The sequence below is a fragment of the Nicotiana tomentosiformis genome, chromosome 9 (assembly GCF_000390325.3).
Source record: "Nicotiana tomentosiformis chromosome 9, ASM39032v3, whole genome shotgun sequence".
NCBI classification, from domain to species: Eukaryota; Viridiplantae; Streptophyta; class Magnoliopsida; order Solanales; family Solanaceae; genus Nicotiana; species Nicotiana tomentosiformis.
Genome location: NC_090820.1, coordinates 37,047,196 through 37,073,259, shown reverse-complemented (window position 1 = coordinate 37,073,259; position 26,064 = coordinate 37,047,196). Strand labels below are relative to the sequence as shown.

General features: G+C 37.3%; 2 protein-coding genes across 4 annotated transcripts; one reads left to right on the top strand and one right to left on the bottom strand.

Annotated features, from left to right (window-relative positions):
• The first annotated feature begins 2,486 nt into the window (after positions 1–2,486).
• Positions 2,487–5,442, top strand: LOC108946248 (uncharacterized). Its single transcript, XM_070184685.1, has 3 exons — positions 2,487–2,677; positions 4,302–4,737; positions 4,813–5,442. Exons 1-3 carry the CDS (start codon positions 2,487–2,489, stop codon positions 5,179–5,181), a joined length of 996 nt encoding a protein of 331 aa, XP_070040786.1. The 3' UTR covers positions 5,182–5,442.
• A 689-nt stretch (positions 5,443–6,131) lies between these two features.
• LOC104107438 (uncharacterized) lies at positions 6,132–17,060 on the bottom strand. Of its 3 annotated transcripts, none has more exons than XM_070186157.1 (14): positions 16,760–17,060; positions 15,440–15,521; positions 13,414–13,517; positions 13,120–13,246; positions 12,402–12,496; positions 11,037–11,160; positions 10,782–10,862; positions 10,446–10,544; positions 9,955–10,113; positions 9,805–9,856; positions 9,584–9,660; positions 7,548–7,592; positions 7,063–7,239; positions 6,132–6,959 (listed from the first exon to the last, which is right to left on the bottom strand). In XM_070186157.1, exons 1-14 carry the CDS (start codon positions 16,795–16,797, stop codon positions 6,510–6,512), a joined length of 1,710 nt encoding a protein of 569 aa, XP_070042258.1. In that variant the 5' UTR covers positions 16,798–17,060; the 3' UTR covers positions 6,132–6,509. The 3 variants fall into 3 exon arrangements, with proteins under 3 accessions (XP_070042258.1, XP_070042259.1, XP_070042260.1); XM_070186158.1 differs by lacking the exon at positions 16,760–17,060 and adding an exon at positions 15,971–16,008; XM_070186159.1 differs by lacking the exon at positions 16,760–17,060 and adding an exon at positions 13,713–13,834.
• Between the last annotated feature and the right edge of the window lie 9,004 nt (positions 17,061–26,064).

The following is a 26,064-nucleotide window of genomic DNA, read 5'->3' as shown; positions in this document are numbered from 1 at the left end:
TTCATTTTTTACGTTTTGACCAAGCTTCTACCTTCGTACCTTCAAGATATCACTGCCTCTCTTTATACCTCAACATTCTTACCTTCGTTCTTCAAGATGTTTCAGCAAATTGCAAGTTTTCATTTATCTTCTACCCAAACACGCGCGCTTGATTTTCTCAGCAAGCGTTTACCCTTCATCTCTCAATATTCCTTCTCACTTCTTCAATCGTTTTTCTAGATAAATATAGCGAAGACTTCCAAGACTGTTGCCCAAAATGTTGCTTCTTCTTCTTCATGGCCAACCACCGAAGTGGAGGAGACCGCTCCCGATGTGGTTGACCCCGAGAGGTCTGCTCTGGGCACGGCTACCGATGGATCGGTAGTTGAGCCTCCTTTGAAAATGCTCGTACCTAGGGGGTGTTTGGTTACGGACAACTTTAAGGTCGAAAATCCCTCATCGGTGCAAGGCCGATGCGAGGCGGTATCTAGGTACATTTGCTCCATCACCGAGGTCGTCCTTCCTGCAATTCGTAAGGATTATGGCAAGGCGGATAAGGACATAGTAATCCTCGGGCCCGATGACGACATTACTACTCATGTGGAGGGGTATCTAAATATTTACACTTATCCCTTCATATTGGGCCCGGTGGACCCGGTTATTCTAGACTTATGTAGGAGGTATGAAGTATGCCTCGGTCAGATCCACCCATCGCCTTGGAGGATCGTAATCCTTCTCAGATTCTTTGTGAACAAAATAGACTCATGTTTGTTCACCATCGATCATCTACTCCGCTTGTACAGTCCCTGAATCTTCCGGGGGACTGATAAAGCTCATACGTCGGGCCAGCAAAGCACCATTTTCAAGCATCGACGAGGATCGATATCAAGGCAGGTAGGGACGCTTTGTCTGGGTGAGGACCGCAGACTTGATCCCTGCCGAGTTAGGCCATTCCCCGAGAAGTGGAATGTATCACGTAAGCATAACTTTCATTTAAATGTTAATTTTATGTTTTATCTCCCTTTTCTCATCAGTATTTGTTGAGGTGTAGCCCTTGATTGAGTCCCAAATGCCATTCCTCGGCTCATGGAGTGGATCAAGGGTATTTACTCGTAGATGACTTATTCTGAGCACTCTTGGTAGCAACTCTCGAAGGGCTGCTGGGAGGCCCGTTCCCACGGTAAGATTTTTTTTTTTCCTGAATAAGTAACACTAGGCTCCTTTTTTCAACACCATGTTCTCATTCCCTCTCTTTTCTTTTTGTAGGATTGCCAAAGACCATTGAGCTTAGGCCTTTAGTAGGGGGCGAAGACCTATCCGTCAATCCTTCCATTTCGGGGCAACCCGGAGCCGCAACAGATAAGAAGGAGGGCTCCGAGTTCCCCGAGTTCAGAGAAGAAGAGGCCAAGGAGAAGGTTGGCCTGTAAGCCAACGGAGAGCTCTAGCTCCCGAGCGCCTGACTCGGACTCACCTTTTTGGCCTAGAGACGAGCCCGAGCAAGGTGATGTTTTTGTGTCTTGTGAGCCGTCCTTCCCCGAAGAGCGGGTGGCGGCCGAGGGGGAAACAACGGAAGCTGATCCCTCTCAAAGTTTAGGAGGTCGATGTAGATGTGAGGGCCGAGACCTTTCGAGACATCGACTCTTCTCCGCCCGGTGTCATAGAAATCTCGGGGTCACTTTCGTTCATTGAGTCTATGTTCGACAAAGCCTGAGCGGCGAAGGAGTGATCCAACGAAGGGGCCCATGGTGTGGACAATCCCCTTCGTTCCTTTTTTGAAGGTGTGGACTCAACCGCCCTAGAAAACTTCTCCGGGTTGGGTGATTTGAAGGTGTTGAGGAAAGACCCATCTTTAGAGGTCGGCGGGCTGAACTCAAGACCAAAATTAATCAACCAGTTCCACGCCCCAAACATGGATCCCGGCAGAAAGCGGTCAATAATCATCACCATCCCGAAGGATGCCCGGGTTCTTTCCGCCCCCGTTGGGTAGCTAGCTACCTCCAGTGCCTGGTAACCGAAGAAGACCAGGCAAAAATGAACAAGGTGGATACGCCGTGCTTGTTTAACGAAGCACAGCATACACTGGACTGGATAAGGCGTCATTACACTTTGATCTTCGGATTCAGTTTTTGATATCTCTCATGCCTTTTATTTTTCTTATATTTTTGCAGGCCTCGGTACTTCATCATGAAAGTTTTCTCTGGTACCGAGTTGAGGTTAACCAGCTCGAGGCTGAGGTCAAGGATCTTGATGAGAAGAGGGACATGTATAAGCTTCTCAGCGAGCAACATGAAAAAGAAGTCAAGAGTCTCCGGGCAGAGTTGGATGTGGCTCAAAAGGAGCATGCCGACCTGGAGGAACAAGTAAATATTTTTGAAGTTACTGATGATGAGTTAGACACGGCGACTAACGTCCAAACCTCGTAGGTCCAGCAGAAAGTTGACACGATTGACCAACTTCGAGCCGAGATGAACAAGGTCAAGGCCATAGCCGAAGGGTAGAAAGGAAAAATGGACCGATTGGCTTCAGAGAAGGAGACTGCCCGGGAGAAGATGGCATTGGTGGAGGTCCAATGGACCTCCGAGTGGCAAGAGAAAAAGCCGAAGAACGGGCTCAATGAATCAAAGACCTCCAGTCTCAAGTGGGATCGACCATTGTTGAACGGGATGCCCTCAGCAAGGAAATTGAAACAACAAAGCCTGTATCAGAAATAACCTGGGCTGATGCTGAAGAGATGGTGGCCCAGTACAGGGTTGATGCCGAGACAGCCTAGGACCGCCTGAAAGTTATTGTTGAGTACGTGAAGTGGTTGTCCCGAAAGGATGATCTTGAGGAGGTCTATGCCCGGGGTTTCGACCTGTCGGCCAAGATTGAAGATGCGAAAAAGCTCGAGGCCGAGGCCAAGAAGCTGGTTGACCCTGAGGGTGAGGAAAGCTCTGAGGGCACCACCGAACCCGAGGATGGAGAAGACCCGGACGGCTCCGGTGACGAGGAGGGTTCTGGTGAAGATCAGGCGTAGGTGCCTTAGGGATTTTTCTTTGTTTTCGTATTTTGTTCATTTTGTTGAGGCTGTTATCGTTGGCCTTTGTAAAAGACTTTAATTGCAATTTATATAAGGCTTTTTTTCCTTTGGCAATGTTTGAGTTCATTTCTTTTGGCTTCCCATTTATGATTGCAAAGATTTCAAATGCCTTAGCACGGAATAAAACGTGGAAATAAGGTCTTGTTCGGAGGTTCGAACAAGACTCGTTCTCGATGTAAATTTTGTTTAAAACTTGTGGGGGAGGGGGGGGGGCTCGGTATGACCTGAAGCTTTCCCCGAAGTGCTTGTTTATATGTTTATAGATTATATTTTTGCCGAAGGTAGCCTTTGAACCGGTTTGGAATATTTGAAGGCCTTATATTTTGATTACGGGCTTCGGACGTCTCCGAGTCGTTTCTAGGGTTGTCGTAGCCTTTTAAGTTCAAGTACTGCCTAATAGGCTTTGTACCTCCGGGCTTCGAATAGCCCGAGCCATCAAAGTTTGCCTTGGATGACAGTCCCTGAGTGGGGGTAATCTCTTGGATCCGGATAGAGGCGGCCCTTGGGCTCGATATCCTTAAGGAAAAAATGTAATAGTCTTAAGGGGCAAAATATATGTTTGCAAGGTAGAAACCTTCTTTCATTCCTGTGCGCAATATACAAGATTGTAAGTATGTACAAGCTTCCTGTTATGGCTTAGGTGGTCTACGCGGGCACGGTTCACTTGACTATTTGGCCCTTATAATAAATGCTATCCACCGAGCCCATACTGTTTAAGCACAAAGTTTCCTTCCTTGATAAAATCATTACCCGAGGGTGATGGCCCCAGTATTTGAGGTCGATCATCGTGAGGGCTCAGATACTATTAATGCGACCATCGATTTCGGTTCATATCCGGTCTTTGATTCTAAGTTAGTACGATCCATTGTTGCCTCGTTAAAAACCTTGCCAGAAAACTTATTTGGGACAAAACTGGTTCAAGGAAAAAAGAGTGCAGCGCGTGCTTTCAGGACAAACAACTGCATCATTCTTTGGTTGTTGCCTACAAGTATTAGACCAATTCACAATATATGTAAAGAAAAGAATGAAAGGGGTCGTAACTTAGCAGTAGTATCGTTTTAAGTGGGTCACATTCCAGTTGTTTGGTAGTTGCTCATTGTTCCCTGCTTCGTGTTTGTATGAACCTTTACCGGTAATCTCGATAATTTGATATGGACCTTCCCAATTCGGTCCCAGCTTCCCTTTGTTCAGGTTCTGGGCGTTCAGTCTCACCTTTCTTAACACCAAGTCCCCGATATTGAAGTGTTGGAGGTTGGATCTCCGGTTGTAATACTTTTCGATCCGTTATTTTTGGGCGGCCAACCGGACGAGGGCGGCCTCGCGCCTCTCGTCCAATAGAGATCTTGAAAAGTCTTGCATTAGAAGATGATGCAACAGAGAGAATTGGAGGCACGGGCGGAATCCTTAAGGAGTTGTGCAACATTTTCCTCAAGGAGTCCATACCTAACAATCATGGTCAAGTAAGAAGTGCAGCAGGAGAAGCACTAGCTATGCTGGCACTTGAAAGCAAGAACAATTGCCATAGGATATTGAAACTCAAGGTCACTGGAAAGCTCGTCGAAGCATTGGAAGTTCCATTGCTTCGAGTAAATGCAGCAAGAATCTTGAGAAACTTATGTGTCTACAGTGGATCAGGTTACTTTGAAGAATTGAGGGAACTTGCTGTTGCAGGACCAACTGTAAGTACCATACAAAAACTTATTCATTCAGTTCCTAATAGTATACTGCAGGTTAATTGAATTTTGTCTTTTCAGGTACTCAAAGCAATAATGACAGAGGAAAACAAGTTACAAGAAGTAATGATGGGAGTAGGTGCACATATATTCAAGTTTATAACACCAGAAGAGTCGAGCATCATGTTCCAGAGAGCGAAAATTCAAGAAGCTAAATTGGCTGCAAAACTTGTTGAGATTCTTAGGAAGCATCAACATCCATCAATTAAGGTTCCAAGAATTAGGAGGTTTGTCATAGAGTTGTCGATCTGGATGATGAGAGATAAAAGAACAAACATTCAAGTGTTCAGAAATCTGGGAATGGATAAGGAAGTGGAGTACATTATAGAAACTACGTCAGAGCTAGAGAGCTTGAGAGCTTTAATGTTTTCTCAGGAACAGTTGGAATGAATCGACACACTGTGACTATTCATGCGCTGGTTGATACTGCAATGAAGTTGTTGGCTGGGGAAAAGGAGTGACAGAAACTTCAACAGTTATTGCACAAACACTGTTTCAGGTTAATAATACTTTAGCCATTCAAATCCAATACTGTTGTAAATATTTAAGTATATGGTAGAGCATTCTTTTTCTCTAATTTAACATTATTATGTAGAGAGCTATTACAGAAACATTTCATAAGTTACAGTAATATATTGTAATTCGCAACAAGTTCCGCTGCTGTTTATTTTTATACTGCTTTTACTTGACAGAGCAAAGTATAAAGATGGCAAAGATCCAGCCAAAATTTGCCAAACAAGATCACAATAAATTATAAGTTAAAAACCAATGAAAGGAAGTATATGACCACGCAAAAGGCAAACGACCACATTTTGTGTTTAGTATCAATTTTTGGCAGATGAGAGCAAGCATAAATGTCCAACATCTGAGAAATGTTCTGAGGAATCTTTATACTCACTATGCCCTTCACTTTTGGCACAAAACGTAGTTGAAGTACACAACAGTAGACAATTTAAAAAGTTCAAGGATATGCTGACCATTAAATCTCTTTGACAAATGTGGGAGCGGACGATGAAAGTAGTAACATAGGGTTCAACACTGTTTTGATAAATTAGTAATTTGTTGGAAACAAAAACTTCCATTAGATTGAGACATAGTTGATTGATTGATCGATTAAATGACAAAAACCTATGTGGTGCAGTTCCAAATTACTTCTAGCAGATAAGCATTGCTTACCTGCTTGAAGATAATGTTTAGTTTATCCAATCCAGAGAAAAAGAATTAACTTAAATAGCCGGCAACCCAACTATTTAACTAATTGAGTAACTAATTGAAAATATGAGATGTGTTCCATTTGTATACAATACACAAACACTATAAAACTGAATAAAATAGAGAAATTTGAGTGCTAACAATTGCAAGATTGTCATGAAAAAATTGTGCACATCACCTGTACATCTACTTAACACATTTTGGTAATCCATAATTTACAACAAACAATGGGCCTATGAGCCTAATTTCTTCACATTGGGAATACATATACAAGCTGAATCACTTGTACCAAACAAGGAAAACCTATGCCCCCCCCCCCCCCCCCCCCACAATTTCCCACAACCACCTGCCACAACTTACCAGCCCCTGACAGAAAGTACAAATATTTACTCCCCCAAAAAATGTACATCCAGCAAACAGCAAATTTCTATAACCGCTATAACTTTTTCTGCTACGCGTAATCCATTCCAAGTGTTTTCTTTGTAAAAAAGTCAATCCTCTAACCATTATCTGTTCTTGAAGAAGTTGAGATCCCAACGACGCAACAAACCATCCATGATATTACTTGTTGGGTTCTTTACAACGGTCACAGTGGCTTTAGTACCATCAACCACGTCAACATTGGACGAACTTTGATTGCTGATGGACGTGTCACGATGAGAAGACGCCCCATTGCTTTTCACTTCTTTCGCCAATAAAGTACTGTTAGCTGGAGTTGCTGATACTTTATCAGTATCTTGAACTTGGACTTTGGCGTCTGAATCATGTCCATTAGAAACTATGGCACTAGCACTAATTTCTTTCGATGGAGTACATTGCTTTGTAGAAGCTGACTCCTCTTTACTGTCCTGCAAAGGTTGAGGAAGTTCTTCGACAACTTTTGAGGACACTTGCTCGGCAGGGGGAGGTTTTACCTCCAAGTCTTTTAAAGACTCGAGTACTGCTTTCATTAACATCTGATATTTTGTCAACGGACAAAAGGTCAAATAGTGAAAGAATAGAAAGAATACTGAAGCCTACAATTAAGCGACTAAATCCTGTAAACCTCAACGTACTTACCCTTTCTTCTTCCTCCACATTACTAGGAAAATCTGCCAAACTATCAAGTGAGTATTCCACATAGTCATCATCATCTATTGATGCAGGAACATTGGGACCAAACGGGTCACCATTGGAAAGTTCAAAGCTGATCATTTTTGAAGATGATGGGACAGAGTCGGTTCCAGTACCTTCTTCCTGGAGAAAAATATGTATGAAACTATGAATTAGTTGAAGTAGCAGAAATTACTTTTGCCCAGCCATACGAACATTTCAAAATCGAAAAATTAATACAGGCATCTTTTGTCAAACTCTATTGGGAGGCCGAATCGCCAAAGAAACATGAAAGCATATCCATAAATTCTTGAAGCAGACTAATTCCTTCCAGTTAAAGTGGATATTTCAGGTGATTGATTTTATGGAAGAACATTCGGGGAATATAAGCATTTTAAGAAAGTTTTCCTTGTTAAAATCTCCATAAATAATTCCGAAATTTGTGGAATTACCTGGTCTTCAGTCTGGTTATCCTGCGCAGATATGTCAGACGGGACCTGAACCAATTGAAATAAACAAGAATGAGACAGAAAACATAGGATAAACTTTTTCATGAGTAAGCACGGTTTTTTGTAGACATGCAACAGAGATGATTTGATTAACTTAGCAGATGGTAGATATGCAATAGAGATTTACTAGAAAGGTTTCTCATGACAGATCTATACTCTCATATCTATGTTTCTCACCACGTAGACACACAGAAGCCTAAAGCACTCGAATCCAACCAGACGCATTAACTGGGGTTAGCGCAGTTCATGGTTGAAAATGTATAAAGAGCCAAAAAAAAATTATTTTATCCTCAGCATTTCTCTGTTTTGATCTCATCCTCCTTTCCCCATCCACCATCCTGGGATTACCCCTGTAGACACTTACCCCTTCCCTTCCCTTTCTGTCACCCACTCACCCCTAACTGTCCCCTTTAAAGTAGCTTCTTGCCTTTGATCACTCCTTTTCCATCACAAAAATCCTCAGCAGCACGGATCTCCCCCTAAACTTCTTCTTCCAAGACAAAATGAAATATCATTCAACCTTGAATGGAATTTTCTCAACAGAGGGGGTGGGGTGATTCCTGTCCAGTCACTAGCCCTGCAATTGCCATAATCTCCTTGCCACTATGGTAATGACTTGGGCATGTCTAGCTGCCATATCTTAACTTGGGGAAAAAATCACCTCTGAATTGTTTAAGGAGAAGCTTGAATTTCAACCCAAAGGAGGCACCTTGGATGAAATCCTTGTTCTTCGTTTGCACCAACTTCTATGTGACGAGACCAAGACTCGTTACCACTAGAACTAACAGCGGCACCAAGCGGCAGGAGATCGATTGAAACGGCAGGCCAACCGACCCTCTCCACCCCACCCCCACCCCCACCCCACCCCCAAAAAAACTCCCCTAACTGCCTATCTACCCATGTACATAGCTTGATCAGAGGTCAAGATTGTGGTGCGAATAAGCAATCTGAACTGAATATAACTAGTGAAGGAAAGGGGAATAATAGGAAAGCTTTCTTTTTTCACCAAAAGAATGGCATAGAAACGGAAAAATTGGCAAAGAAAAGCAAAAGATCTGGGGAAGGAGTAGCTGTGTAACGATTGCAGATCCAGAGGCGAGAGCAGAAGGGGAACATGAGAGTGTCTGCAATAGAGCATGAGGAAGTAGTGGCAAGGAAAAGCAAAGTCTCCTTATGCAAAAAATAATAATAATAATAATAATAATAATTAAATAAAAAAATAAATTTTAATGCACAATGTAGTGGACACAAGTTAAGCAAATAGTGGGGTCAGGTCGTGCATTGTCGTATGTCACAGAAAGGAAAGCACAGTTCTATAAACCAACTCAGGTAAAGAAGTTCCATAGAAATGGGTGTATAGAGAAAAAACATCCTATGAATGCAAAAGTTCTTTTGACTATGCTATGTAAAATATGGGTCACATCAGAATATATTTTGAATCAGCCAATTCTATAATTTCAAAGAAAGAAAAGGGAAATTGCAGATTTACACTAACATGCATTTGGTTACAAGCATGTATGTCGTAACTGTTGAATTGTGTGAACATCTCATCTAAAAGTTTAAGCTGCTAGAGAGAGCACACTTTTATATATTTATATCTTCAATACGTCCCCTCACGTGTTGGCCTGATTATTTCGCACCGATCAAGCACATCGAAATTCTTTTTAATACTTGGTGGAGGTGATACTTGAATCCAAGACCTTATACCATGTTGAATTGTGAGACCATATTATCTAAAATGTTAAGTTAATACAAAAATCTCATTCTTAATATTATATCTTCAACAGTCAGTAACTACACATTTCCACCTGCTCTTTTCAACTCTGACTAAGTTATTCAAGCATACATGTCCGTGTATAAATTTCTTTTCCATCACTTGAGTTTCTCCTCTTAAAACCCCCAAACTTTTCCGTAATAGAATTGAGCTCATGCCATCTATTTTACCAACCAAAGCAACAACTTGAAGGTTTTTCTGTTACCTCTGTCCGACTCATGGGTCTTTTGGAGCGAACCTGCTTTATTACATCTTCAGTGCTACTAGTTGGTGCAGCTGCAACTGAGAACAAATTAAACATGAATAACAGTCAATATTTGAATAGCATGAAGAATCAACATAAAACCCGTTCTCCCCTTCTCTAAGATAAAAATTTGGAGGAAATGAAACAGCTGCTGGAAATAAAAGAGAAGAAAAAATTAATACCATCATGGACATCATCCATAAAGTCAACTTCATGGACTGTACTCCAACTGCCCTGGAAATAATTAGAGTTCGAATCCAATGAGTTATTAGCCTAACTCAGCAGTTTCCACGCACTTGAACCAATAATGACATGGATTCATAGAACTATACCTTGCCAAAATAATCTTGTGGCATGTCAAAGAATGCACCCACTGCTTCATCCTCTGGTGGTTGCAAAACATTGTTGAAGAAGATACTTATAGAATCAAAATAAAACTGTGGACGTGGAGAGTTGTGATCACCCTCAAATATTATAATATCCTTGTCCCCCTGCCAACATTAAGTTCACTAAACAATAAGAAACAAGATGGAATATACTGGCATATGTCATTTCTGGACAAACAGCAATAAATACCAGTTACAAGAATGAAAAGTGTTATAAAACACGAAGTTAATTGCTACATAGCGCATAAAGGAGCATAGCACTAAAGAACTGGCGTTCTAAACCGAGAGATCCACTTCAAGAAGAAAAAGAAACATTTGACATGCCTTTACACCCATAAAGTCTGTAAAATTAAGAACAAAAGAAAAAAAGACTATCCAATTCTTTCCTTTTTCTCCTTTTTTTCCGGAAGGGGGGAGGGGGTAAATTAGACAGTTACCATGTACGCCTCAAATACACGATCAGAGTGATGGGGCTGTATAAAATCATCATCAACAGCATGACCCAGTAAAACAGGGACAAAGCATGACTTTGCCACCTACATAAAATTTAGCATAAAGAAACGATCAAAGATGGTCAATAAAATTGTTTAAAAAAATAAATGGAACTATCACTTCCAAAAACGTTACACCAAAAAAAACTTGATACTAATAGGAAAACTTCCTACAGTATCTTCACTTACACACTGTTCTATTTCTCAATTGCTGAAGGTTGTCAAACATAAAAAAGTCATATTATCAGAACTCATACGTAAAACACCTTCCAGAGGAAATACCTTAATTGTGTTCAACTCGGTTATGTCAAACTTCGCCTTTTTTAAAACCGCTCTGCGCATATATTGGATTGCAAACTTTACCTAAAATAACAGGAAAGGAGGAAGCTTAGAAAGAGCAATGAATTAGGAAGAAAACAGAACAGAAGGCCACTCCTTCAGTTGCAAAGAGAAAATATGAGAATAACCCAAGAAAAGAACACAGAAAGTACATTTCAAAATGCACCAGATAAAAATATTTCAACTATAAAACTTTACAGTGAACTTGGGCAGCCGGATTTTGTAAGTGTCTACAAGTTCCATCATCAAATCAACCAAATCAGAGAAGGGGCTGTCTAAAACCATTCCAGCAATGGATGGATCCTCAGCACCGTACATGAGGCTGCAAAGTCGATGTATAAGTCAGTCACTTTAATACGGCTACCAGTGACGCACAATGTTATAGGTATATACCTGACCATATACAGCAAAAAAAAAAGGTAGAGAGATTGCAAGCGCATGCAATCTGTCAAGTCAAACTGATTTCCGGAAGTAAATCGATATGTTAGCTCGCTAGAAAAAGAAACCCTTTCTCGTAACAAATAATTAACTAGCCAAAAAAGGAAAACCTTTCTCGTAACAAATAAGAAACTCTTTGAGACTGAAGACTTAATCTTGCGCATGAAATATCCCATCTTCTCTTGATATACCTAATAAAAAATAATATTTCTCATCTAATGTGAAACTTAGCAGATCAAGACCAATTTTGACTATTCATCTGTTACGCTTGATGACTACTACTTTTTGGCCAAACAAACCTTTCTTGTGCTTAAGGGGGCAAGAACGACGTGAATGGTTTAGCCATACAAATTTATGATCCTAAAATACTAAATTTAAGTATGTGTTGAACGTGCTAAATGGTAGTAAGATAAATGATCTTACTACTCTTATCACAAAAAAATGCTGTGATCCTAAAACACGGGATTTAATATGTTTTGGAAAATTTTGCATTTCTCTTGTCTCATCCATTAACTTGCCTCATTGTGTTGTGCCTACGGCGAAGCTTGTGTATGCCTAAGAGCTGTACACACAGTCTTGGCTCCCTAAAGCCTCACAACATCATAGCACAAGATATTTTGAATTTAAATATTCTTACTAGTACACAGTGAAAATCTTTTCAGCTAGATCCAACTTTAGATTGCTATAGGCTTACATCAAAATGATAATATACCAAATTAACCAGGTATGGATGTCAAAGAACTACAACTAAACAATGTTCTATCTTTTTGTGGATTCAGCATGCCTTCAACATCTTTAAAATTTGTTGCACTTTCTTTTTGGGCCATCTCAAAGGCAACAACCAGTACTTTTACTCCAACATAAAAAAACCCACCAGTGTTTCTTATATAAGAAAAACAATGAAGGCAAGTTTCACAGAATTAAAACTGAGGAAAGCGGCTCCAAGTCTTTTTTTGAAATGGAAAAGCGGCTCCAAGCCTTTTATTTCCCTGGTTCTTCAACAATACAGATCACCAGCAGGTTATTCCACTTGCTAGTTAACCCTCCTTATGCCAAGAATCTGTATGCAAAACAGTGTATATGGATGCAGCAGGATCAACAAAAAAAGCAAAGAAATTAGAGTACCTAGTAACTGCACCCATTGAACGGCCCCACAAGCCAATCAAAGAAACATTGCCATCTGTCTGCAGATATTCAACCACAGCTCTGAGATCATCCTTCTGAGAAACAGACCAAAAAAATGTCAAAATTCATTAACAATAGAAGGCAACAACAACGGGCAGTTGTTGGTAACAAGTTGTAACTCAACAAGACATCCCAGCAAAAGTAGAAGATTCTGACACATAGATCATGGCTCAGACTAACATGTCACCCCCCCCCCCCCCCAAAAAAAAAAAAAAACTCCTTCATACCCATCCCACCCCCACCCAGCTTGTCTGTAAGAGCATTTAGGTACTTGTAATTTCACTGATATGCCATATTTAAAAGAAAAAATAACTTCAGCTTCTTTTGCATATTATAGAGAGTAAACATTGCATAAAGAAAACTGTAAACAGCACTGACTTATAAAAAAGGAGAAGAAATAGATAAACAATGTCAGCTATGGTACCAAAAGCTAAGGCATTATATTTCAGGCTTATCAGTTGCGGATGAGGAAACAATTTTGTCTCTATTTTTTACAAGACCCTGCACAGCAAATCTCAAATAATGCTTTAGACTTAACAACTAATCACCTTCTCTAAAGTATTTTAAGATAGAATAGGCACAGGCAGCATTTATCCAATAACTTATCAACAGGTCTAAGCTTTCATTTGAATCTCAAATAGAATAATCAGCTACTCACTTCATTCCACCCCAATGTAACGTGCTCGCCTCCAGAAATTCCAGATCCAGAGAAGTCAAGGGTGAAAACAGTTATGTTTAGTGGCAATAATATAATAGCAGCTTCACTGGCATCTGCTCTACATCCGCTGCCAAAGGATCATCCAAAACAACTTTTTAGCAAAGAAAACTATTAAATGAAGTCAAAATATAAATAAATAAAAAAGTTCTTCTCCGTATAATCGCTGCATCAAAGGAAAAGTACAGTAATTTTCTAGCGTAAAAACAGGAAGAGTACTACTTAACCTTCACTAACCTGTTTCCATGACAGTAAATCACACAAGGCAGTGGCTTTCCTTCTGGACGAATAAGAGGCATATAATGGGTACATTTAAGAGCATCATCCCTACTATTTTTAACCTGCAAATCAGTAAGGCCATTAAAGTTAAAATGACTAAATAGTAACTCGAAATACAGACAAAAGGTGAACTGTTCAATAACATTAGCAATGACCTAAAGAGTTTGTAAATAAATCTTTAAAAAAAGTATACAACAACAACCCAGTATAATCCCACTAGTGGGGTCTGGGGAGGGTAGTGTAGTGTGTACGCATACCTTACCCCTACCATGAGGTAGAGAGGCTGTTTCCAATAGACCCTCGGCATCCTTCCCTCCAAAAACTCCCCACCTTGCTCTTGGGGTGACTCGAACTCACAACCTCTTGTCTAGTATACTGTCTATAACAACTTAAACACTCAGATGAGGTAGTCACACAATCCATCATGGTATCAGAGCGCATGCAGAGGTTGTAAGTTCAAGTCTCACCGCAATCCATTTCACAAGCTTGGTCCAATAACAAAAATAGTAAAAACTATAGCTTTTATATTAGGTAACCACACAATTCTTCGGAGTCCATATAAACAAACAAATAAAAGGGCAGCCCGGTGCACTAAGCTCCCACTATGCGCGGTTGCGCCAAGGCTCCCCTTCATAACAAGCAAATAAAAAGACCACAAACAAAAAGACAAGATCAACCTCTATTAATTTCCTATAGCCATAAGTGAAGGATTGAACTTTTTTCCTGAAATGATTTTTGTAATCTTTTAATAAGGATCTCATGGTGTGCTTTCTCCTTGTTGGCATGACATGTTGATGATTATCGGGAAAGCCTCACATAAAGGGAGTCATCAGATAATCTTTGCTTCCGAAAGTTAACTCTTGCCCCCACCCACTTCAATTTACATGTTTTAACAGAAGTCTGCCAACTCTTCGCGTAAGGCAGTTCCATGTGGCATCATGATGCGATCACTTCTCCATTCCCCAGCTCCTCACAGTATTTCTCTGTTATGACTTTACTCCATAAAGCATGTTCCTCTATGGACATTACTTATAGCAATTGTCGTGTTGCTTCTCAACACATCATTCTAGAGAATAGCATGCCTCTTTATCTGTCAGGTTCTACAACCTAATTATGAAGAGCAAAGGGATTTAACACAGTTCCCATGGATATTGATGTTACAAAATAGTATTCAGATTTTTTCTTTCCATTGGTCAAAATTAACAAAGTAAAAAGTTCCAGCTATAAAGTTTTGCTTATATTCGTTGTTTTATGAACATCACTTTATATTTGAATACATACAACAATAACAACAACAACAACAACAACAACAACCCAGTAATAATCTCACTAGTGGGATCTGGGGAGGGTAGAGTGTACGCAGACCTTACCCCTACCCCGAGGGGTAGAGAGGCTTATATTTGAATACATAAGTCTGAAAATTGATCAGATAACTATGATTCTTTGTTTTGCTCCCATTATAATATTAGATCTGTCTCTACTTGATCAACTATCAACCTATTTCATATTAGTAAATGTACTTCATTATCACTTTCTAGTTTTCCAATGTCAACTGTCTCGTATTAGTTCTCCAACTCATTACTTGGTTATTAACAACTATGTTACTCGGACTCTTCAAAAATGTTGTTGGGTGCGTGTCGGATCCTCCAAATTTAGTGCATTTTTGGAGGATCCGAATTTGGAAGATCCGACACGGGTGCGGCAGCACTTTTGGAGAGTCCAAGCAACATAGATTAACAACACAGAGCCAAATAAAGAATACACGTAAACACGGCTAAAGAAATACATAGTCTATTCAATGAGTAGATAAAATATTTTTTGACAACTAATACCAGCTCTGGGAAATATAAACAGAAAATATATGAACTAGTAAATAAATTAATTGGAAATAGTCTATTTAATGAGTAAATAAAACATTGACATGGCCTAAATTTCAGAGAAAAATAACTGAAAATAACAGGATATTAATTACCAACGCACTCACCTCCAGATCCTTCCTTTGGTACCATTTCCCTTTAAGCATGAATTCTTCATCTAGTAGGTCATTTTTAGGATCATACTCAGCCCTGCAATACACAGGAAGTAGAGTCGTTAGTTTAAGATTAGCATCAATTATAGCACAATAATTAGAAGAAGAAAATGGGTATAGGTCAGTTGTCAGGGCATGTTATAAGGAACTCAATTATCTTGGCAGTAAACTCAATTATCTTGCTTAGAAACAGATATTTCGCTGCTTCAAGCCCCTTTCCAAATCCCAGTGTAAAAAGAATAAAAGTTCCTCCAGGTAATTTCTGGAAATACCCTTTCCAGAGTTAGTTCTTTCGTGTACCACAATGGATGAATCAGAACCCTAAGTCTAAGAAACATCTCCTCCTTTATATTCTTAGGTTCAGAATTGACAACGGAAATTGGAAAGAAAATGAGATACACAAAATTTCAAAAGAAATTCCATAAACTGAAAAGAGGATTCCCACTATATGACATGGATATGTACTAAATATGAAGTCTTTATCACCTGTCAACATGCTTGCATTCCATAAATAGCACGATAATGTAGCTCTTTTAGTTTCTTCCCTCGGGAAAAGCAATACTAAGAGATACTTCCAAATTCCAAATTATAGAAACACGCCTTAAACACAGTCATTAGTCTCAATGGTGGATCCAATCAAAAGATGCACTGTTCAATATCAAATAAAGAGGAAAGGCAATACATTTCACAAATTTTGCAAAATCACTTGCAAAATTTTCATTTGTTTGGATTAAAAACCCTATATTTCAAGTCTCGAACGTATATCAGGCCCTAAATAAACACAAACAAATTACCTGTCAATTTCAAAATTTTAAGGAAATTCAGTACTTGAGTGATTATGATTTACACCTAACTTTTCTGCACATGAAGTACAAAACAATAACTCCTAAGATCAAGAAACCTAAACCAGACAAGTGCACAATAAAGAGAAGCATAAAAAGTAGACCCCCACATCCCCAAATTCTCCAGATAACCCCACATCAAATTAAAACTAACCCACGTCATAATTTGGGAAAAAGATTCAAACTTTACAAACATAAACACAAAAGCAAATATACTTTGCATAGGTCTTACAATTTCAATTAGCAAAGTAAGACACTACACTAAATAGAAAACCCCCACATCAAATTAGAACTAACCCACATCAGAATTTGGGATAAAGATTCAAACTTTACAAAAATAAACTCAAAAGCAAACATATATGCATACTGTAGCAATTAAAACTAGCAACAAAAATAATTGCAAAATTGGAAAAGGGGTTTATCAAGATCATACCTTGGGGGTCGAATAATAAAGTTGACAAGCTGTTCCATAAGATTTAGGTAATTCAAGATCTTCTTTCTCTCTCCCAAATAGGAAAGTGTTTTATGATTAATTTTGTTAAATATAAGATGTGTTAGAGGGCGGAAATTTTAGGGAAGAAATGAAGAAGCACTATTTTGGGGGGAGGGGGGGGTTAATGTTTTGTTCTTCTTCTTTCTTTTTTTTCCTCAGAAGAAGAAGAAAACGAGAAAAGAGCGGCCTTTGGCACTTTGGTTCGTTGCATTGGACTCCATTTTGCATTTGATACTTCGCACACAAAATCAAAAAAATTCGCCAACCGTCCTGTGTGTCATGTCATCCAACTCCTATCACGTGTGTCTTCACGATATTCTTAAGAAAAATTTATTACTCCTTTTTGCTTCGTCAAATGATAAAGAGTAGCTTAAAAAAGTGATTTTTTTAGCTTAAATAGTTAAAGTTGCCCATCTTATCATTATCTTATCACTTTTGACTTGTTTTAAATAGTTTTTACTTATTTTAATTATTTTTTAATTTTGTCAAACATCGGAAAAAAACTAAAAAGAATTTAAAAACTAATTTAACAAGTAATAAAAGTCAATTCAAATACCCTCAAAATTTTTAGAGTAGAAAGACCCATGCTTGTAAAACAATTCTTGAATTCAATGATTGACAACTTAATCTTTATCAGATAATGATAAACTACATAAAATTATTAGAAAGATCAAGTTTAAAGTTAAAGCATGTTAAAATTTATAAACGAAAGAAAAAAAAAATTGACTCTTCATATAGTAATAATATTATATTTTAGATGTACTAACTATTTAAAGTGTAGAAAATGAACCAACTGAATCCCACGTGGATTTCAAAAACATTGATAAAGAGCCTATATACTAGTCTAATACTACCTAATAGTCTACTATCATTCTTGTAACTATAACTATTTTTTTTGCGAACACAATATATCATGTCTAAATTAGAAAGAAAATAGTAGGGGGGCGAGGGGGACAAGAGCTAGAAAAATCAAAAATTTACCTATAGATTTTTCGAAGAGAAGTTGAAATGTAATTTTTATGATATTTTAGTAATTATACAAAAAGTATTACAAGTTACAATATTTTACTACAAAAAATACGTCAAATATTGAGAAAATTGTGGTTAGAAACAGTAGTTTCACTCTAATACCCTATAATAAAAGTCCGATATAAAATGGGTTTTAAGAGAAATAATATTTAAAAAAAAAAAAAGTAAAGTGGTATTTTACAGTAAAAGTAGGTTGTGGAAAAAGCAAAATAAAATTGGCCTTTACATTCTGGCAAGATGATGGTTAAAGGGGGGAGAAAATGGTGATCATGCCTTGTAACCTTATACACACTTTGATGCAGTATGTAACCTAACCTTAAACACAATGGCTCCACTTGTTTCTTTTTTGATACATTAACAATATCGAAGCTTTAGAATATTAATAGTTAGAGACAAATGAAAATACCGTTTAAACAATAAACGTTCTCAATAATTTATTTATAATCTCACAACATTAGACTAAAGAAAATATAAAACAAAAGTTAACATAATGTTCATAATAAAGCGGAGCTAGAAGGTTATGTATGTGTTCGGCTGAATCAAATAATTTTAGTCAAAATTCTACATGTGTAAATATATATTATAAGCTATGCGTTTTGTTATAAGTAGTATTCTTTATGAAATAATTATTTGTTTGTTTATTTAATTTAATAAAATTTTATTTTAAATAGATCATGTATTCGTCCGTGTATCATTTACTTATATAGTAGATGATTTAGTGTATAGAGTTTAACTTATACACGAAAGATTAAATCAACGGTTCTTATAAGTCAAAAAGTTTATGTTCACAATCTAATGATGGAAATGGATAAATCATCGGAATATTTGTAGCCAGTGGCAGAAGCAGAATTTTCGATAAGGAGATTCAACAAAAAAAAATATTAAAGAAGACTATATGGCCGGTGAGAATTGAATAAGTAACCTTACAAAGGTTTTGAACCCCCTTGACCATTGATCTATACTTTTTGGTTGTGTCAAGGGGATTCAAAATATAATATATAGAGGTGTTTGCCTTATATACAACAACAACAACAACAACAACAACAACAACAACAACAACAACAACAACAACCCAGTATAATCCCACTAGTGGGGTCTGGGGAGGGTAGTGTGTACGCAGACCTTACCCTTACCCTAGGGTAGAGAGGCTGTTTCCGATAGACCTCGGCTCCCTCCCTCCAAGAACTCTCCACCTTGCTCTTAGGGTGACTCGAACTCACAACCTCTTGTTTGCCTTATATGTATTGTGAAATTTTCCAGCAAGGGGGTTTGAGTGGACCCCCTTCCACCCCCTAAATTCGCACATGGTTGTAGCACAAGATTAAATATAATTTATCTTGATTATGTAGATAATTTAATTTTGACTTTTTGTGCTACTGCATTTTGTATGTAATAAAATGATCAAGTAGAGATAAGTATTTTATACTGACTCAATAAAATAATTCTCTGGCTCATTCAATGTACTTATACTCTTAATCATGATATATAATTACTATTAGTTGTGTATGTTATTTATTATTTTAATTTATTAAAAGGCAATATTCTTTTTGTTGGTCAACAAGGCTAGCAAAATTGGACAATGATAATATACATTGATGAAATAATAATTAGTTGATAGAATTCATATCTAGATTTTGAGATTGATGATACACCTTTACGAAAACGTCGTTTTCATGTGTAAACCCGACCGATGAACATGAAATAAGTGAAGCGAAAATCTAAAGGAAGTAATCACTAAATTAAATAGTCAATAATTAAATTTAGTTGATTAGTATGTGAATCTTAACATGGGGAGTTAAATAAGGTAATATGGAAGAATTTTAAAATTGAATTAAGGAGTGCAATTACAAATTTTTAGTGCAATAATTCATAATTTATTATGGTAGAAGCTAATTTTGAATTGATCAAAATTAGTTTCATAATAGGAAGCCTTGCTAATTAAATCTGTGGTTTTGAAAAAGGATTTTGACCCTAAAAACATGTGTATATACATGGATTTTCGCCGAATTTTTGATGTTTTTTCCTTCAAATTTTGCCAACACAAAAAATTTCTTTCTAGATATTATTTGAGTAATACAATAGAGGACTACAGAATGTTTGGAGATCGTGATCGTGCTTGTGGTGGCTTTTTGATTGAGTTGCTATGAAACTAGAGGTTTACGTGATAGACGTACTTAGTTTACGCTTCAATAGGTAACCCGTATAAACTTCGATCTTCATATGTAACAGTTATTTAATTTACACGTGAATTTGACGCTAGATTGCTTCCGCTACGTTATATAATCCATCAACCTGGGTGGCAACTCGAAGCAACAACATTCTTTATAATTCTTCGATTCCATGGCTTGAGAAAATATCAGCCATGTTGATATTTGTCGTCTGCTCTCTTTGCTTTCTTTAGTCAGCATTTTGAATCCTTACAAGGGCAGAATGAATTTTCGAAACAATTACATTAGCGAGGGGTCATTGCTTCTCACCAATAAAGTAAAGTGAGTTGAAACAAGTGTGCCAGTGAAGAGAAGAGCGGTTTGAGGAACAAGGAGATGAAATGTAGATAAAAACTAGAGCTTTTTTCCCATTTGAGTTCTAGGAATTCTCTACTTTTTCTGTCTGCTTCATCAAATATTTTTTTCTCCATTTCTTTATTTATAAGCTGATTGTTTGGGAAAAATATAATGACACTGGAATTGAAACTAACTATTGGTACAATTCTTAAAGTAATTAAATATGAAATTGTTTACCCGAGAAATCAGATAAAGTTAAATTTGTGTATGGTTCTAAGGATATGTGATACCCTTTGATACAAATCGTATGGAGAGATAGAAATATGTGTATCCTTGACTATGAGAATGGGAATAGTGAGCAAAAAGAATGAATAAGATAAAGTAAAACAAGCACAAGGAGATATCTTTCAATATGAGAAGTGATCTTTTATTACAGTGTATTCGGTCTGTTTCTGCTTACAAGGATTTCCCATTTTATAATAGAGGGATACTTCTTTATTTATAATAAAATAAAGCATATAGTGGAGGACCCATGATGAATTGTATCTTCCTCGATTCACGCCAAGATCATCTCCCTTAGTGCGGTTATAACGGCTCTGCGGTTATAACGGCTCTTGTCTGTGAGCTCGATATTGGCTCGAACTCATTATTGGGTCGAGCCCTCATTTGTGGCTTGATCTAGACCTTTGGGGTGGGCGTAGCGCATTTCCGACCTCGAAGAAATGCCTTTCGATTTCATCATCTTCCAAGTCATTTCCTTTGATGGCGCACGTATAAGAGGTCACATGTTCGTTGGGATCGGTTATCCCGTTATATTTTGGAATTTTGGGCATACGGAACTTCTTTGGGATCGGCTTCGGAGCTCCGCTCGGAGGGAAAGATTTTTGGACAAATTTTTTGGAATCCAGGCCCTTCAGTATCGGTGGTGCTCCACTTTTTTGTCGTTGGCTTCGGTTTTCTTTTCTCTTGATTCCACCCGTTTTGTCAGTTTCTCAAGCATTTTTATTATGTCGGGGTTGGTCCCGGGTTCTGCTTCACCCCGCCTTTTTGTGGGCGGTTCATTTATGTGGGCATTTTCTCGGGACGATTCGGGCTCAACTCATTTGGGGGCTCGGCTTTGGTTCTGCAATTGGTTTATCACTGCCTATTAAGCCTGTAACATTTCGAAGATCACACACAAGTTGATCTCGTCACCTTCGTCGTCGTGTGTACTCCGGGCTATCGATCGGGCTCCCCCGCGAATGCTGTTTTCGGGGTCAGTAGGCAAGTTTGCTTCGATAGCCACGTGTGAGTTAGCATCGATCGGATCAGCGACCGGTACTTCGTTGCCTCATTGTTGAGTACCACATTGTTGTTTTTGCCATGGTGGCCGGACTCAACATCTACATTCAAATGGGCAGATTGGGAGTTCGTCATTTTTAATATGACCTGAAAATAAAAGCTCAAAGAACAAGTGTAAAATAGAGTGCGTTATGAAAATTTGTATCAAATTGCCACTATTATCCTTAGCCCCACGGTGGGCGCCAAACTGTTTATCCTCAAAAACGGATAACAATTAAATTTGTAAGTAGTTTTAAGAATACGTGGATTAATTCAATACAAACGATAAATTGCGTTAGATTAAACAGATAAAGGACGTGATAAATTGTCAAACCAATCAAGAGGAGTGATCCCGGACTTAGTAACAGCTTATGGAATGCCTGCCTTCGAACCCGGGCTCATATTACTGATGATTTGATGAACAAAAGTGAGAACTTTGAATAACAGAGAAAATAAGAGTATATTGCCTTGATGTGCGTGTTACAATGTCCCTAATGAATAATCAGACCCCCCATTTATATAGTAGGGGAGTTTTATCCTAAGTACAATTCCATAAAAGGTAAAAATCTTATGTTTAACTAATCACCGATTCTCTGCCGATATGTGCCGAGATCCACGCCGTGATATCCGGCAAGTCGCGGACATCGCGGCCTTTTGTTGGTCATGCTCGGTTATCTGGTAATGCTCACCGAGGCTTTTGGGGTTCGAACCGGGACTAGGGGTCATGGCCCCGATACTCCCAAGGGCGGGTATTTTTCCCGGACCCCGGATCAAGGGGCTCCTTGCCTCGATTCCGGTTCCTTGCCTTTACGTTTCTTGCTCTGTTCACTTAATCAGAAATCGAGGTGTACCACGGGCTCGGTTTCACCCGTATACACATATTATTTTGGAAATCTTACAGAAATGTCCCAAATAAGTTCCAACATACCAACCTCTAGCCTTAGTCATAGACTTACCAAAATTAGCCAAGCACATATATATAAAAATTGAAAACTCGAATAAATAAGTTTTTTCTCCAAGAATCACACCAAAGTTCTCATTCCATATTTTAAAGCATGATTAGCAACATTAGATATAAGATGGAAAGGAAATTTCATGGATGAGGTAGCAAATAAAGTGATAAAATACATTATATATATATATATATATATATATATATATATATATATATATATATATATATATATATATATATACAAGATTCCAAAAATCTAAGCAAAAAAGGACCTTTTTCAATGGGTATGGTTGAAATTCATTGAAAGCATATAGATGAGTCAATATATAAAATTTGAGGAAGATTGGAGCTGATTTGGACTGATTTGATATCAAAATTCGTTGTTAAAATCTAGTTCCAAAAATTCTTCTATCACACATGTATCAAACATGTATCACACATGTATCTCTCATACGGGTATACCTGGATATACATGTGATATATATTTGATACAAATATGATACATATGTGATACACAAATGATACACATATTATTTTTTTCATGTTTATCTTCTACTTCGAATTTTCAATTCAAGCCACCTCAAAACTCTACCAAATTATCTCGAAACTTAGATTCAAGCTCCTTAAGATGTACTCAATCTATTCTAATAACATTCATTCAAAAGAATATAAAATTTTGACTTTTATTTAGCTACAAGTAGCTAATTGGCTAATATTAATAATATTTTATAAATTGACCAATTTTTGTAATAAGATACTTCTAGATGGATATAGTTGGTAATTTTCCTTTTTTTTTTTTTTGAACGAATCAAGTATATAGAGATTCATCTATTATAAAAGACTAATAATTTAAGCCATATGATGGCAAGGTGGAAACGAGATTTTATTTATTATTCGGTCATTTTGGAGGATTAAAAGTTTTAACAAAAAACTGCCCATACTTCTATTTTTCTTTTTCCTTTGGCTTAATAGCCTTTTAGGTTGTAAGTCAATCATAAGTAATTTGAATTGTGACGAGCACAATAACTATTACTACAATTGTTTTAAAACGTCTTTGGCTTTCAAATTAGGAGATGACTCCAAGGGATAATAAAGTCATTACTACGATCCCATAATTGATAAATGGTTGAGTTACATGGTAATGTCCAGATCATATTCATATTCCTTGCTTATATCTGAAAATTAAACCCCTACAATTCTCATTATTGGATACATATTGAAGCTCGATAAGCAACCAATTTTAATGAACAGAATAGAAATACATTAAAAGGCATTGTTAATTAGACGACAAGCAATATGTTTAATGGACATCAACAAAAGGAAACTCTCTGCAGCCATGAATTGGTATAATTCACTTGTCTTCTAAGTCTTTTTAGCATCACCTCCCCACGTCTACATAACAATTATCAACCAAAACTTATTTTCATTCAATTCTTCTCATAATGTTAAGAGGAAAGAAGGGAAAGTTCAGTACTCTGGAGAATATTGAGATTCAAACTTGAGGCATTATGATTTGAATTGTGAAAAGTTACTGAGATTTAAACTGGTGATACTATGGTTCGAATTGTGCGATCATAACCGTTAAATAATTCCCTTGATGGCAAATATAAAATTTAGTTAGTATTTCTTTCCTTGGACTTATATATATAAGAACAACTTTAGAATCTATTTTTCTTTTAATAATGATTTTGAATATATTTTAAAAATACCATTCGTTTATGATTTGAAGTTGTGTGATTGGAAAGGAAAAATGAAATAGAGACTTCGTTACAAGACTTTAACTTGACACAAGAAGACTTGTTGTAGTCCAATCTTGCAAGCCACAAGACCAGCTCAATTGCCTGTTTTCCACATTATTATCCGACAATTCAGATGCTAAATTAGTACTTATCATGTCTAAGTTCTGCACTAACAATTATCACAGAAATAACCAAAAAAGTACCAAATTAATTATTTTATGACAAATTGGGTAAATGCATTAATGATAATTCTCTCCTTGACTTTGAACCATTAGACGTGTTTTGATCGATATGGCCTAAAGATACACTTGTAATTGCCAAATTATTGGAAGTACAAGTTTTTTGAGTTAACTTCGCACTGCTAATAATTGAAGGTGGAAAATCTTCGCCATGTTTATAAGTGGAATATATAAACCTATCAATATTCGGAAAAGTCAAAACAGCCTCTTAAAAAGATGCAAAATAAAAATATGTATAATAGATCCAATACGATTCAGCTCTTTCTTAAATCTCACATGTAGCTAGAGTTTAATGCAGTGAAATATTTTTTATAAACGTAATTATAAGTACTTCAAAACAAATAGAAATACATTAAGTTATATACAAGCAGAGGAAGAACGATGTACTAGGATTTGAAATGTGTGGGTTCTAAATTTTAAAATAAAACACTGCTTTCAGCGGGAATCAAACCCTCATCTTTTCCAGCGAACCTAGAGCCCTTACCGTTGAACCAAAACCCCTTTTATTACTGGGTTCGGCAGTATATATTTAGTAAATATTTCAATACAAATACAGGGTTTCGGAAAAAATCACTGGGTTCGCCCGAACCCGCACCCACTACTGTAGCTCTACCCCTGGTATTAGATCATAATGATCCCTAACTAATATAAATCTTATTTGACAGTAGCTTGTTCCCCAAGAAAATGACACTTCCCACATCATGGGCTCAAGCTAGTTTAGAATAGTCATAAATAACTTACTATTTTAGGTGCTACCGTTCTTATTAAACTGTATATATGCAGCTTATTTATAAAGTTTGCTTTTACAAGAAGAAACTTCTGATAAGGAAAAATCAGGTAAAAAATGTGTGAGAATTCGTTAGATAAAGGAGAAACAACTTTATCCAAAATTAGTGGGGAAAGTGGCTTTTACATTTTACTTTATAGCTGCTACTTTTGTCTAGTCCAGTCTTGCATTATTAGTAACCATGACTCTGATTATAGTAACCCTCACCTTATATATTGATTTTTGTGGGAGACTAGATTGAAGGAGCAACGCGAAACATGATATATTTATTTGATTGTGTAAATATTTTTATATAATTTTTCTTCAAAAGGTGTTCAAGTAATCACTCTTGGCCAGCTCCGCTAAACCTTAATTATTGGGGTTTAGCTCTTTTAACAATTTTTTCTAATATTATCTTTTTAAGTCACGCATTTTTATTTTTATTTTTATTTTTTGCAATAGGCCGTTTATCCAGAATAGTGAAAAACTCTGTTGCCAAACTTAAAAGCAGAGGAGCCAAACAAACAAACAGCAGAAACTTGAAAAACTAACTTCCTTGAAAAAATAGCGGAAAGAGACGCAACTTAACGTTTGTCTTTCCTCCTCATTTCCACAAAACTTAAACGTGTACTCCAAGCTCAGTTTCTTTTCTCTGTCTCTCTCTACATATATATAAACTATTTTTATCAACAC

What these genes read in the sequence shown, in the direction of transcription:
- LOC108946248 (XM_070184685.1), top strand. Translation starts at nt 2,487, where the DNA reads ATGGACCGATTGGCTTCAGAGAAGGAGACTGCCCGGGAGAAGATGGCA. An exon ending in AAATTGAAACAACAAAGCCT is followed by an intron (nt 2,678 to 4,301) that starts GTATCAGAAATA and finishes CCGATATTGAAG; the next exon opens with TGTTGGAGGTTGGATCTCCG. An exon ending in TTGCTGTTGCAGGACCAACT is followed by an intron (nt 4,738 to 4,812) that starts GTAAGTACCATA and finishes TTGTCTTTTCAG; the next exon opens with GTACTCAAAGCAATAATGAC.
- LOC104107438 (XM_070186157.1), bottom strand. Translation starts at nt 16,797, where the DNA reads ATGGAACAGCTTGTCAACTTTATTATTCGACCCCCAAG. An exon ending in GTGTATTTGAGGCGTACATG is followed by an intron (nt 10,114 to 10,445) that starts GTAACTGTCTAA and finishes TAATGTTGGCAG; the next exon opens with GGGGACAAGGATATTATAAT. An exon ending in ATAACCAGACTGAAGACCAG is followed by an intron (nt 7,240 to 7,547) that starts GTAATTCCACAA and finishes ATTTTTCTCCAG; the next exon opens with GAAGAAGGTACTGGAACCGA.